The 12,681-nt window shown below is 42.2% G+C and overlaps 1 protein-coding gene across 1 annotated transcript in view; it reads right to left on the bottom strand.

Annotated features, from left to right (window-relative positions):
• Positions 1–282: 282 nt before the first annotated feature.
• Positions 283–12,681, bottom strand: part of LOC147190258 (carbonic anhydrase-related protein 10) — a 64,426-nt gene continuing 52,027 nt past the window's right edge. The window contains exons 7-9 of the mRNA XM_086138424.1: positions 11,001–11,155; positions 10,199–10,373; positions 283–1,301 (exon numbers count right to left, since the gene is read on the bottom strand). Of these exons, the coding sequence (XP_085994550.1) occupies positions 1,279–1,301; positions 10,199–10,373; positions 11,001–11,155 (353 nt within the window). The 3' untranslated portion in view covers positions 283–1,278. The remainder of the gene's footprint in view (positions 1,302–10,198; positions 10,374–11,000; positions 11,156–12,681) is intronic.

Genomic DNA, 12,681 nt, shown 5'->3' on the forward strand with positions numbered 1-12,681 from the left:
AAAAATAGCTGCTAGAAAGAGCGCAAAATAATGCAATAGCAAAGTCAGCAAATCTACAGTCACCCACACACATGCAGATCAAAATAAAATGACACATTTCAAAATAAATGCACATTATATTTATATTCAGGTATTTAGTTTGACTTTCTAAAGACTGCAAGGGCGGTCAGACACTGTGGATGAGCTTGACGGGGCCTGTGTTCTGCCCAGGTCCTCATCGCTGCTGTTACACATTAACATCTACAAAATGCAACAACAACAAAACATTGCTCATTACAGATATTGTCTCAATGTACATTTAATAAAGTTAATTTACATCTACATTTTATGGTTGTTGAGAAAATGAAAATAATACAGTCATTAAAACATTCACCGTACGGTTAATAAAGCTTTTGTGACGGCAATAACTGGAATGGATTATTTCAATTGTAATTGATTACTATGAACACATTTGTGTCGAAATACAACAGAATGGAATGGGACAAGCATCACACAAGAGAGTATATTGTCATTAGAATGGGCTTGTAGACCTTATATTTTGACCACCGAGTATCACTGCCCACATGATCAAAGCATCTGAAGTATTTTCTTGGCAGTTCCCTTGATCAAAGTAGTGACACAAGATCTTGGATCTTTTTTCGAGACCAATTTATTGGTCCAATGAGATGATTCAGTCTGTGATGAATGAAGGAATAAAAGGCATCAACTGAGATAACTACACAACAATTGTGACACGTTTTTCAATAATTCCTCTCTTAAGTCATGTGCACCGTTATGTATTGATATATATATACATTCCAAATACATACAAATTGAGCCAAAACATGACTGATCAGTAGCTGTAGACAAGCATAATGACTTTCCAACTTCTGTGTTGGATTGCGTGACTGAATTGTCACATCCGTCCTTCTTTCAGTTGATAGCAAGATGCAAAAATGTAATCCCCCCCACCCCCCATATGGGGAACCAGAAGGTTATCAAAAAAGTACTAGATTGTATTTCATGTGTTTCTTTAGAGTGTCACGTTCTGACCCAATAAAAAATCCTTTTTGTCAGATGTACAGCAGGTATCATATGAAATACATTTATAATTCTTATGTATAAAGCAGACCCACGCTGCATGCTTTACAAAATTCCATATTTCTGGATACAATCAATACATTTGTGGAGATACAATTCCGTCAAGTCCTCCTGGATGAGCCGACGTGAGTGGTTTCAAAATTGTCAACCGTTGCTTTGCTTTCCTTTACCTCCGACATTTTTCTCCTCGGAAGGATCCTAATTTAGTAACCATCCATTCACTGAAAAAGAAAAAAAAAGCAGTTGGAAAAGTAACCCACAAAATGCATAATATACTGGTCACAGAAAGCTCTGCAATAGCTGGGCCTTGCTTGACTTGTCACATTGCTCTCTCACACTTCCTTATTAACCCTTTAAGGCACAACCGTGACTACAGTGGATGGCTGTCATACCCGGACACGTTTAAACAAAAGAACTCGACTCAGGGAAGGTTGTTGGTGCAGCCGACGGGAGTGGAACTCTCAGAGCGAACGATGGGCAGTTGCTCCGCGATCCCACTCAAAGTTCCTCGTGATCCTTGTCGGTCTTTGTTTACATATGCAAAATACAAGAAAACCACTGCCGCCGACATTTGCATACCACGCCCCCAGTCTGGCCCCTCGGCGGTGATTTGATTAACTTCTGTCAAGCTTTGAACCATAGATACTTTAACACTGTCATGTCTGGTCTCCCACAAATAAACAAGTTGCAGACTTTGCAGATGACAGATGTTCACCTGGGCGTGACCAGTTCCCAGACCGTCTTTTGACGATCTAAAACACTTCGTTCCTAAACTGTTTACTCCCAAGCTGTAAGGCAACTCCCTGTGGACTTCAAAGAGCGCTCAGGCCTGACACCCTTGCACAGACATTTGGGGGCGCTAAATACACAACCCGTCTAGACAGGCCCAAATTAAATGGAACTTTCAACAGTTCTGTTCATAGATTCCTCTAACAACGGCTTATCATATCAGGTTACAGGTTATCATTATTGGTGAAAGGGTTAATAGTGCCACCCATGTCAACAGCAGCCTCTCTTCTTCTGGTGTAGTTCCCCAACAGTTTAAACATGCTGTGGTCCAACCCTTGATCAAGAAAGCTGGCCTTGATCCAGATGTGCTGTCAAGTTTCAGGCCCATTTCCAAGCTGCCTTTCATTTCCAAAATTCTGGAAAAAGTCGTGCACATGCAGTTGAAAATTTTCTTGGATGAACATAACATCTTGGAGGTCTTCCAGTCAGGTTTCAAGACGATGCATAGCACGGAGTCAGCCCTGTTACGCGTTTCTAATGACATCCTCCTGGCAAATGACTCTGGAGACCACGTGTGTCTAGTTTTATTGGACTTAACTGCAGCATTTGATACAGTGGATCACAGTATTCTGCTGTCTCGTTTGCAGCACTTGGTGGGCATTGGCGGCAGTGCTCTTGAGTGGTTTAGGTCCTATTTAGCTGACAGAACCTTCTGTGTCAGCCTTGGCTGCTCTGAGTCACGCACTGCTCCCCTGTCATGTGGTGTTCCACAGGGCTCAATTCTGGGGCCTCTGCTGTTCTCGCTGTATCTGCTCCCATTGGGTTCCATCTTAAGGAAACATGGTATTCCCTTCCACTGCTATGCAGATGACTGCCAGATCTATGTCCCACTGAGCAAGAAAGACGCCTTCTCATTAAGGCCACTCCTATCCTGTCTGGAAGAAATCAAAACCTGGATGGCACAAAATTTCTTGAGATTCAATGAAAAGAAGACAGAGGTGATATTGTTTGGTCCCAGTGGCCCTTGTACATTCCATCCTGTAGACTTGGGCCCCCTGTCTCCTTATCTTAAGTCAACAGTCTCAAACTTGGGCCTTAAACTGGACAGTGATTTCAAACTCGATCGGCAAATTGTTGCCGTTGTTAAATCCAGCTTCTTTCACCTTAGACAGCTGGCCAAAATAAAACCTCTCCTCTCACATGAACACTTTGAGATGGTAATTCATGCCTTTGTCACATCCCGGCTCGATTACTGCAATGCCCTTTACTTTGGAGTCAGCCAGTCCTCCATTAAGCGCCTTCAGCTGGTCCAGAATGCCGCCGCTCGCCTCTTGACTGGTACTCGTAAGAGGGAGCACATAACTCCTACTCTGGCATCCCTTCACTGGCTCCCCATTCATTTTAGAGTTATTTTCAAGATCCTCTTATTTGTTTTCAAATCTCTGAATAATCTCGCGCCACCTTACCTCTCTGAGCTCATCCGCCCCTACACACCTGCCCGGCGCCTCAGGTCTGTGGACCAGACTTTATTAGAAGTACCAAGAACTAAACTGAGGCTCAGAGGGGATCGAGCCTTTTCTGTTGCTGGTCCCTCTCTCTGGAATGACCTCCCACTGAACATTCGGCAAGCCTCCTCGCTGCCCATCTTTAAAACCCGCCTCAAAACTCACTTGTATTCTTTGGCATTTGACTCAGCATGACTTAGATTTGTTCTTGGTTTTGCTGTTCGGTGCTTTCTACCGTCTTTGTTACTGATTTGCTTTACTGTTTGTTGTATATGTTAATTGCTCCATGTACAGCACTTTGTATGCAGCGATGGCTGTTTGAAAGTGCTCTATAAATACTGTTGACTTGACTTGACTTGACTTGACCCATGTGACGTTGGGGACTATGGGTGTGACAGATATGAATGACATGCATGGCTATAGTATTCCCTGACAGGTCTCTGAGGGTTTTTTTCCCTCTTGGCATTTACATGTAGTGGAAAAGCCACTCCGCTGTAAAAAATTCAAGATGTTTAATGATCATGTGTGCAGTATAGACATCAATGGTAACACTGAGCAATGCAATTCTTACTTAGATTGCTTCCCTCCACCTATATATAGAATATTTAAAAAGCAATTATAAAGAAGAGGGCGGCACGGTGATCGACTGGTGAGCACGTCCGCCTCACAGTGCAGAGGTCCTTGGTTCGATTCCAGGCCTCGGCCTTCATGTATGGAGTTTGCATGTTCTCTCCGTGCTTGTGTGAGTTTTTCTTCCGGGTACTCCGGTTTTCTCCCACATTCCAAAAACATGCATGGCAAGTTATTGGAACACTCTAAATCAGGGGTCTCAAACCCAGGTCGTGGAGGGCCGCTGTTATGCATGTTTTCCAAGTCTCCCTGTTGCAACACACCTGATTCAAATGATCAGATCATAAGCAAGCTCTGCAGAAGCCTGACATTGAACCTGTTCATTTGAATCAGGTGTGTTGCAACAGGGAGACTTGGAAAACATGCAGGACAGCGGCCCTCCACGACCTGAGTTTGAGACCCCTGCTCTAAATTGTCCCGAGGCGTGAGTGTGAGCGCGGATGGTTGTTCGTCGATGTGTGCCCTGCGACTGGCTGACAACCAGTTCAGGGTGTCCCCCGACTACTGCCCGATGACAGCTGGGATCGGCTCTAGCAACCCCCGTGAACCTTGTGAGGATAAAGCGGATCGTAAAATGAATGAATGAGTGTATTTGTCTATAGTTTGTTAGTACTCTACTTAAGTTAATGCAAACATACCATCGCTGTCTTCAGGCATGTTGGCATTCAGCTATTCAAGTGTTACAGGTGAGAGAGCAGAGCTATTGCACAACAAAATAATTCAACTATGATCAGGACTACAAAAGTAGTGCATAGTTTTGATTCAGAAGTCTTAGATTCTAAATAATTTGTACACAAGTCTGATGGTATGTGGGTTGAAGCTGTGTTTTAGTCTTCTGGTTCTGACTGCAATTGCTCCGATAGCACCCCTCGGATGGAAGAAGAGTAAATAGCGTGTTGTGGATGTGTGCTGTCTCCGGTAATGCTTTGTGCCCTCTTTGGTGGAGCCCTCAAGACATTTCCTGGAAGCATCACATGTTCAGTACATACTCTTACATGAAAGGAAGGAAAGACATGAACAAATGAGAACACCTCATCGAGGAGACATCCAGGAAGCATCCCAACCAGAGTGCCAACCTGGCTTGTCTCGTAGTGGTGCCGAAGCATTTCTACTCTGAGCCCCCTCCGGATGATCTTCTCACCCTATCTCTTGGGAATAGCCCAACTGTCCTGCAGAGGAAACTCATTTCAGCCACCTTGAACCATTTTTTAAAAATTTCAATCACAACCCACAACACAATCGTTGAGGTTCTCCACCATGACAGACAAATGCAAAGTTCCCCATTTACTACAGATGCTGCACCAATTCGCCTGGTGATCTCCACTTCATTCTTCCTTCATGAATAAGACCCCCAAAAGACTTGAACTCATCCACTTGGGATGGAATCTCATGGAGGGCTCCACCCTTTACCGACTGAAGACCATGCCCTCAGATTTGGAAGTACTAATTTTCATCCCAATTACGTTGGACAATGAATCACGCCAGTAAGAATTGAAGACGATGAAGCTAACGAAACCACATCGTCCGCAATAAGCAGTATAAAATAAAATTGAGTTGATAATGATTATGATGATTATTATTAGTTTATGTTAATTTTTCTGCATAGCGCTTTGTTACAACTGCAGCTGTTGTGAAAGCACTGTATAAATGAAGGTCTATTGTATTGTATATTTTATGGTAAGCTCTTATTGGAGAATCAAATAACAATGAAATTATTTTTTTTCAAGATTAAACTTGCATTATTTATCCTTGAGAGGCCTTTGGAATGGGAAAAATAAGGTCCAAACAAAGCATAACCATTCGCACTCTCAATCACACCTAGGGATAAGTTAGGGTGTTTCATGGGTCTGCCATGCATGTTTTTGGAATGTTGTCCAACAACAAGCACACTTGGAATGAGTCGTAAATATGTTTATTGTCAAGTTGGGCTGCAACAAACTCATCTTTTTGTAATTTAGTAACCGATTGATTATTCTATAGATTCCTCTGGAAATCTTCCATACCCACCCCCTGCTGGTTAACAGTGTAATCACACCATGTTACACTCAAACTCGATCACTACTTGACATATTCTACATTCAAGATGGCAAGAAGAGCTGTGCTGTTTTTTTTTTTTGTTTGTTGTTTTTGTCATATGGCTTTTGCTGTCCTTCGTGTGGTCCCATTGTTGACTGCTCTCAGAGTTTTGGCCACAACATTCGTCGAAGGAGAAAAATCTGTCGCCGCTTGATAGCCGTTTTTTTGCGGGCACCATTTTTCACAGCCCTGTTTTGTTCAATGGAGATGTCGGCGCTGTTGGACAGTCTGCGTCAGTGGGGCTGTATGGATGGCTGGTGGAGCTGAGGATGAGGTGAGAGGAGCATGGGCGCGGAGGACGGACATGTATTTGGAATTGAGAGTCGGCGCTCAGAATTGAAGCGGATCTAAATGGGACAGGACAGGAGAATGGACCCAATATCTGCATTCATCAATGGATCAATTGTTTACTTTGAACTTGTAGCAGACCTGTGTGACGTCATTCACGCTGTGATCATGATGTACATCATACATTTAGCGATGGGTTACATCAATATCTTGAGTAAAACTACTTAACCTAGCATTATGTTAAAGGTCAAGTGTGAAGTGAATTTGGCCAACCATCTTTTGAGTAATACTTAGGGCTAAAATTATTTCAAGCTTGCGTTTCAAAATTTTTTTAATGCAACCCATCCAGGTTCATACACACTTAACAATGAAAATGTGTTTTTCGGCAATCTATGGCGAATGTCATCGTTTACAGAATGCCAAGTCAGTCTTTTATTTATCACATATTTTTGTGTACATTATTATAAATTAGTTACTTTTGTAGATTTCAATGAATTATTCTATGATGTTAATAGAATTAAATAATTTATTCATTAAAAACTTTGTCTTCATCCTTTTTTCAGAATACAGTAAGTATTCCCACCTACGGACTTTTGTCAAACAGAAATTCCCTCACCCAGAATAAAAACCTATGCATTAAAATTTTGACTATGATATTACATTAACGATCGATTCATAACAACGCAAGTTCCGGTACCCGGAAGCCGGAAGCCATACGGAAGGAAGCCCGTAGTAGCGTAAACTGGATACGACCGAATAACTGTGTCCGCACCGCTATTTACTCTCTCACTGGTTCCAAAACAGCGACATCTAAGTCACTCAATTGGCATGCGTTTTACTGGAATCGCAAACAATTTTTTTTTTTCATTCATTTATATTTACGTCCTGTAGATCGTGGCATTCAAACGAAGAGGAACGATACGTGGAAGATAGAGTGGAATGCATCCGATTAGCTGCTCAGAGTTAATTACTTGTGGCTCGACGGACAGTCGAGTAAAGGAACGTTTCCTGGAATGCTTTTCCTGTTATGGTGCTAAAAACCCTCTGCAAACTGGACCACTAATTAGAGCGAGATGGCGAGTTCCATCGCGCTAACTATGGGCTTTGAAGACTTCGAAGCGTCTCGTGGCTGGCTTCAAAAGTTCGTTGCACGACATCAGCTGAGCAACGCTGTCTTGTGTGGTGATCGAGGGAAGGTCAAGTGACAGTGAGTGAGTGGAAAGAAAAGCCACCAGCTCTGTTACTAGTCTCGTTTTGTAGCAAATAGGAGGTCCTCCTCCCTAACCCTGATCCGATACCAAATAATACCTGGGCTAAATATCAAAATACTGATCAGATATCGATACCGGAAGTGATTTTCGTTTTCCCAAACACAAAGCTGCGAACAAAACTGCATCTGTGCTGCCACTGCGCTCACAATGAGGGCACATCATTAATTGAACCAACACAAAAATGAGGGCACATCATTAATTGAACCAAACTACTTCAAAGTATTTTGTTACTTTGTCAACAGAGCCTATGAGATGTGGGCCTTCATCCAGATCTAAAATATAAATACATTAATAAAATGCCAGAATAACTTTTCACGCTGCCCTTGAGCCCACCTGTGAATGCACTGTAAGGAGGGCACAAATATTTTGACGCATATACTAGAACTCAGTTGGAGACAAACGCTTCGGTAATTCAAGGCACTGCAACACAAACATCAGCTGATCAACACAACAGTGCTGACTGAACACAAACTTGTTTACAAGTACCGTATTTTCCGCACTATAAGGGGCACAGTTTTTAAATAGGCCATTCACTGAATGTGCGCCTTATATTCTAAAGCACCGTACAGTGTGGAAAATACCATAGTTTACTAATCGGAGCTATCCAATGGAATTAGCACTGGGAGCAATGAGGGCTGAGTTGTCATCACTGCATCAACACATAAATTAGCAAAAACCAACAGAGACTAGCATTTAGGTGGTGTCATACTTCAGTGTGTTAAATCTAGGCAGTGCAGGTGTTCTTTATTTGTTCTTTCGTTATTTAACCTGGTTTGAACTTTGCTTTTCACCAATAAAATGTAGAGCATTCTATTACAAAGCATATTCAACAGAGCAAACTTCTTATGTAAGATGACAAAAAAAGCTATGATGGACAGTCCCTCCAGCCCGCCCTGACAGCACTAGGGAGCTCCTTCAGCCAGAGACTGTAACACCCGCGCTGCAAGAAGGAGAGATACCGCCGCTCGTTCCTACCAACTGCTGTCAGGCTGCTGAATAAAAAATAAAATGATGTGAAAAACAATTGTAAATAGCACAGCCACCTTATCTATATCTGTGAATGCAAACACTTTGTTTTTCTTCTTATTTCTACCCACAATCTTGCTGCTGTAGACTGTAAATTTCCCCAGTGTGGGACAAATAAAGGATATCTTATCTTAGGGTGAATTGTATTGTATTGTATTGTTTCATATTCCACATCAACCACAGATGCTGATGTCGTCAACAAATTTGCACCCGTGTTACTTGGATCTGCCATGCATTTTTTAAACGCCGCTTTTAAGGTACTTTACTTCGGATTGGCTGGAGGCCGTTCTCTCGTGTCCCCCTTGGCTTGTGCAGCACGCTGCTCCATTAACTCTTTGTGCATTGTCAAATGGTTTGTTCGGTTGGTGGTATTGCCACAACAATTGTCAGTCTGGTCACACACTCCACATCTTGCCTCATATTTGTTTAGTAAGCAAAAATACCTCCAAACCAAAATTTTCTTTCACACTGAAGGATGCCCCTGCCATGCTTTCACGTGTTTATGTCTGTTGGTGGAGGGCGGAGAAAAAGCGTGCTCTGCATGGGTTTGTGACGTAAGAGTGGGTGAGAGCTAATGTGCGTGCAGAAGGAGGAAGAAAAAAGTAGTTTGTATACAGAAAAATACAGTCTGCTGCTATGCTACAGTGAAACTTCTCTACAACGAAACCTACATGGGCGAAAATACACCCTAATGTGAAAAAATTTTCATGCATGAAAACCATTCCCACTTTTCTGCTCCCCCGATGAAAAATCCCCCTGTTCCGTTATAACATATCTTTTTCTCTGCTCTTGCCTTGCGACGAGATTCACTACAACGAAAACAAGCCTTCCGCAAAAGTCTAATCCAACAGCGACCTCTACTGCTTCGTTTGGAAACGGCAACAGCAAACACAACACTGGTTTACACATGCGCAGTAGTCTAGAAGTATTTGTTATTGTTAGTTTCAAGTATAGTTAGCAAGAACGTTGCATTGCTAAAATGGCTACTCGCAAAACGGACCTTTGGATGTCAAGCAGCTAAGACAAGAAGAGCTCTGACACTGGAAGAGTGATCAAAATGAAAGACGGAGGAAGCAAAATAAAATACATTATCCAAGAAATTGAGAAGTGTTGGGAAGTAAAATAGTATAAATTACTTTTTAAAACCAACAGGCAAAGATTAATATAAAACAAGTGTATGTTAATGTTAAACAATATCAAAAAAGTGTATGCTCATATTTATGCACTATGTACAGTATTGGAATAAAAATAAAGAGTACACATATGCGGTGTGTGTGTGTGTGTGTTTACATCTGAGATAAAATTTGCTACAGTGAAAAACCCCCTGTTGTGAAAAATTTCTTGCTGCAAACACGATTTTGTTGTAGAGGAGTTTCACTGTATCCAATTTTGTAAATATTAGTATAAGACAATAAAGCTGTATTGCTGTTGTCATACTGTTGAAGCCTACTTGGATGAGAGGTGAAAAGTCTTCTCAGACAAAAAGAAAAAGCAGTCCAGTTGCGCTGGAAACACTGGCCTGAGAATAAAATGGATGAATGAGAATATCCACAAGCAACATGGCTGCATTCATGATCAATTCTACCCTTTTACCTCTGTATTGAAGCTTATGGACTCTGTTGTTTGGGCAGTCTTTTCCTTGCAAGCTGAAGTTAATGTTGGTGCGGATGCAGCGGTTGATCAGAGGCTGAATTGGACGGACATTGTCACTCATGCTCAGGAAGATCTGCGATGGCTGGTTCTGACTCAGGAGGCGCAAAGAGTGCATCTGAGAAAGAGAAGTCGTGGTGAAAAATGTTGGACATGAAAATGTCTGCCAGGCTAATTTTATTAAAATAATGGCCAAAGCCATATTTTGCCAAATATATTTCTCCTCAGGATGATGGCCGTTACTGATCAAATCTGCTACATCATTCAATTTCACCACTGAAATGAAATGTTTACCATGTAAAATGTCAATATTTAGTTCCTGTTTTTTGTGTCTTCTGGAAAAAAAAATTGAGTTGGCCCATTATTTAATGAAGGTGACAAAATATTTTGCTGGATAAGCTGGATAAGCTGCTGCATGCCGGTAACTATTTGTAAGCGGTTCAGAAAATGAATGGATGGATGGTATTTCAAGTTAATACACATTCAGCAAATGAGAGACCAACTTTGAAAAAAATGAAACAAAAAAGCTAGCTTTTATTTAAAGGGCGCTCAGGGCCTTTGATGTCATTTGCGTTTTCATCGCAACTCAATTTTTGCAACTCATTCTGCATAAGCTGTGTGGTGTGATTTTCACCTGTATTTAAGATCTGAATGTTTTTAGATAATAACCAATTTTTATTTTGGCAAGGTCATCAGTGCTAACCTGTCTCCATTTCTGAACTCCACTTGACTAATTTAGGCTCACCTGCATGCGTGTGACGTACACGGGCTTGTTCATCAGGATCCACGTGGCAGTTTCAAAACATGGAGGGATGGTCATTGAGCCATCATAAGTGATAAAACTACTTGTTTCTGGATAGATGTCCTCTATGTTTAGTCCTGTCAGGAGATAAGCATCGTCTGCATTGAAAGAAGTAATCAGAAGACAAGAACAGCATCGTTAATGGTTCATTACCAAACAACTACGCTAACTAGCTAAGACATTTCTATTTTCCATTTTCTGTACCACTTATCCTGACATGGGTTGCGGGTGTGATGGAGCCTATTCCAGCTGACTTTGGGCGAGATGCGGAGTACACCCTGAACTGGTTTTAAGCCAATTTCAAGGCACATGCAGACAAACAGCCATTCACACTCTCTTTCACAACTTTGGACAATTTATAGAGTTTAGTTAAATTTAGTTAACAGGTAATTAATTAGAGCCCAAGGGCCTTAGAGATTAGGTGAGAAGCTCGGTCATCCGGGAGGGGCTCAGAGTCGAGCCGCTTCTCCTCCACATCGAGAGGAGCCAGATGAGGTGGCTTGGGCATCTGATTCGGATGCCTCCGGAACGCATCCCTGGTGAGGTGTTCCGGAACGCCTCCCTGGTGAGGTGTTCCGGGCATGTCCCACTGGGAGGAGACCCCGAGGATGACCCAGGGCACGCTGGAGAGACTACGTCACCCAGCTGGCCTGGGAACGCCTCCGGATCCCCTGGGGAGAGCTGGAAGAAGTAACTAGGGAGAGGGAAGTCTGGGCCTCCCTGCTAAAGCTGCTGCCCCCGCGACCCGGCCCTGGATAAGCGGTAGAAGATGGATGGATGTGCCCGCTTATTGTAATTAAATAAATCCTTTTTTATAATCCCAAGAGGGAGACTATAGTCTCGACTCTGTTTCCCCCCCACAGAAACCAAATACTGTATGTGATACACCCCTAATTACTTTCCATTGTTTTGTTAAGTACCCATCAACGAGTGGGTACTTACCCACTGACAAAGACACAGCTGTCCTGCACAATTTTCTTTCAATGACTTGATTACCGACTAGCCCCTCTCCTTTCACTCCCGAATAACACACAGAAGTTTCTTTTGTGTGGGAGACGACAGCACACATACAGAAATACAGTACGGGCAAATTTACCTGTGGGAAATGTAGGCAGACCTCACCTTGGTTATGTGACAAATGCGAGATGTGAAGATTGTATGGAACAATTGTTTGCTTGAAACATTTGTCCCGCTTGGTACATTTTTCCTTTTTTTTCGCTTATCTTCATGTGAAATAAACATTTTCTTTTTCAAATTACACAGTTTGTTGTTTGTCTAAACTGAAATTGAAATGTGTTGGGTGCTAATTTTGTTCCTCTGTTCTGTAAAATTTTAGGATTGGCAGTATGCAAGTCTTCCCTCCATAAAATGATGGCCATTATAAAAATAATTTTCATGGCAAATAAATAAATAAAAATGTTTCTTGACTCAAAAGACAAAACAGGATGATTGTGGACAGCTGTTGAGAATCAAACACGCCCAGGGCTGAGCATGCATAGTTAGCAATTCAATGGAGACAAAGTGTACCTTGAGTGGAATTTGCAAATTTTGGAAGAGGGGAGGGGGATGCAGCAGAACTGGAAAAAGCCGGGACTCTAAAGGGGTGTTCCCACGGCAAGATTTG

The sequence above is a fragment of the Hippocampus guttulatus genome, chromosome 19 (assembly GCF_054856545.1).
Source record: "Hippocampus guttulatus isolate MCC_2025c chromosome 19, RoL_Hgut_1.0, whole genome shotgun sequence".
In the NCBI taxonomy this organism is placed as follows: Eukaryota; Metazoa; Chordata; class Actinopteri; order Syngnathiformes; family Syngnathidae; genus Hippocampus; species Hippocampus guttulatus.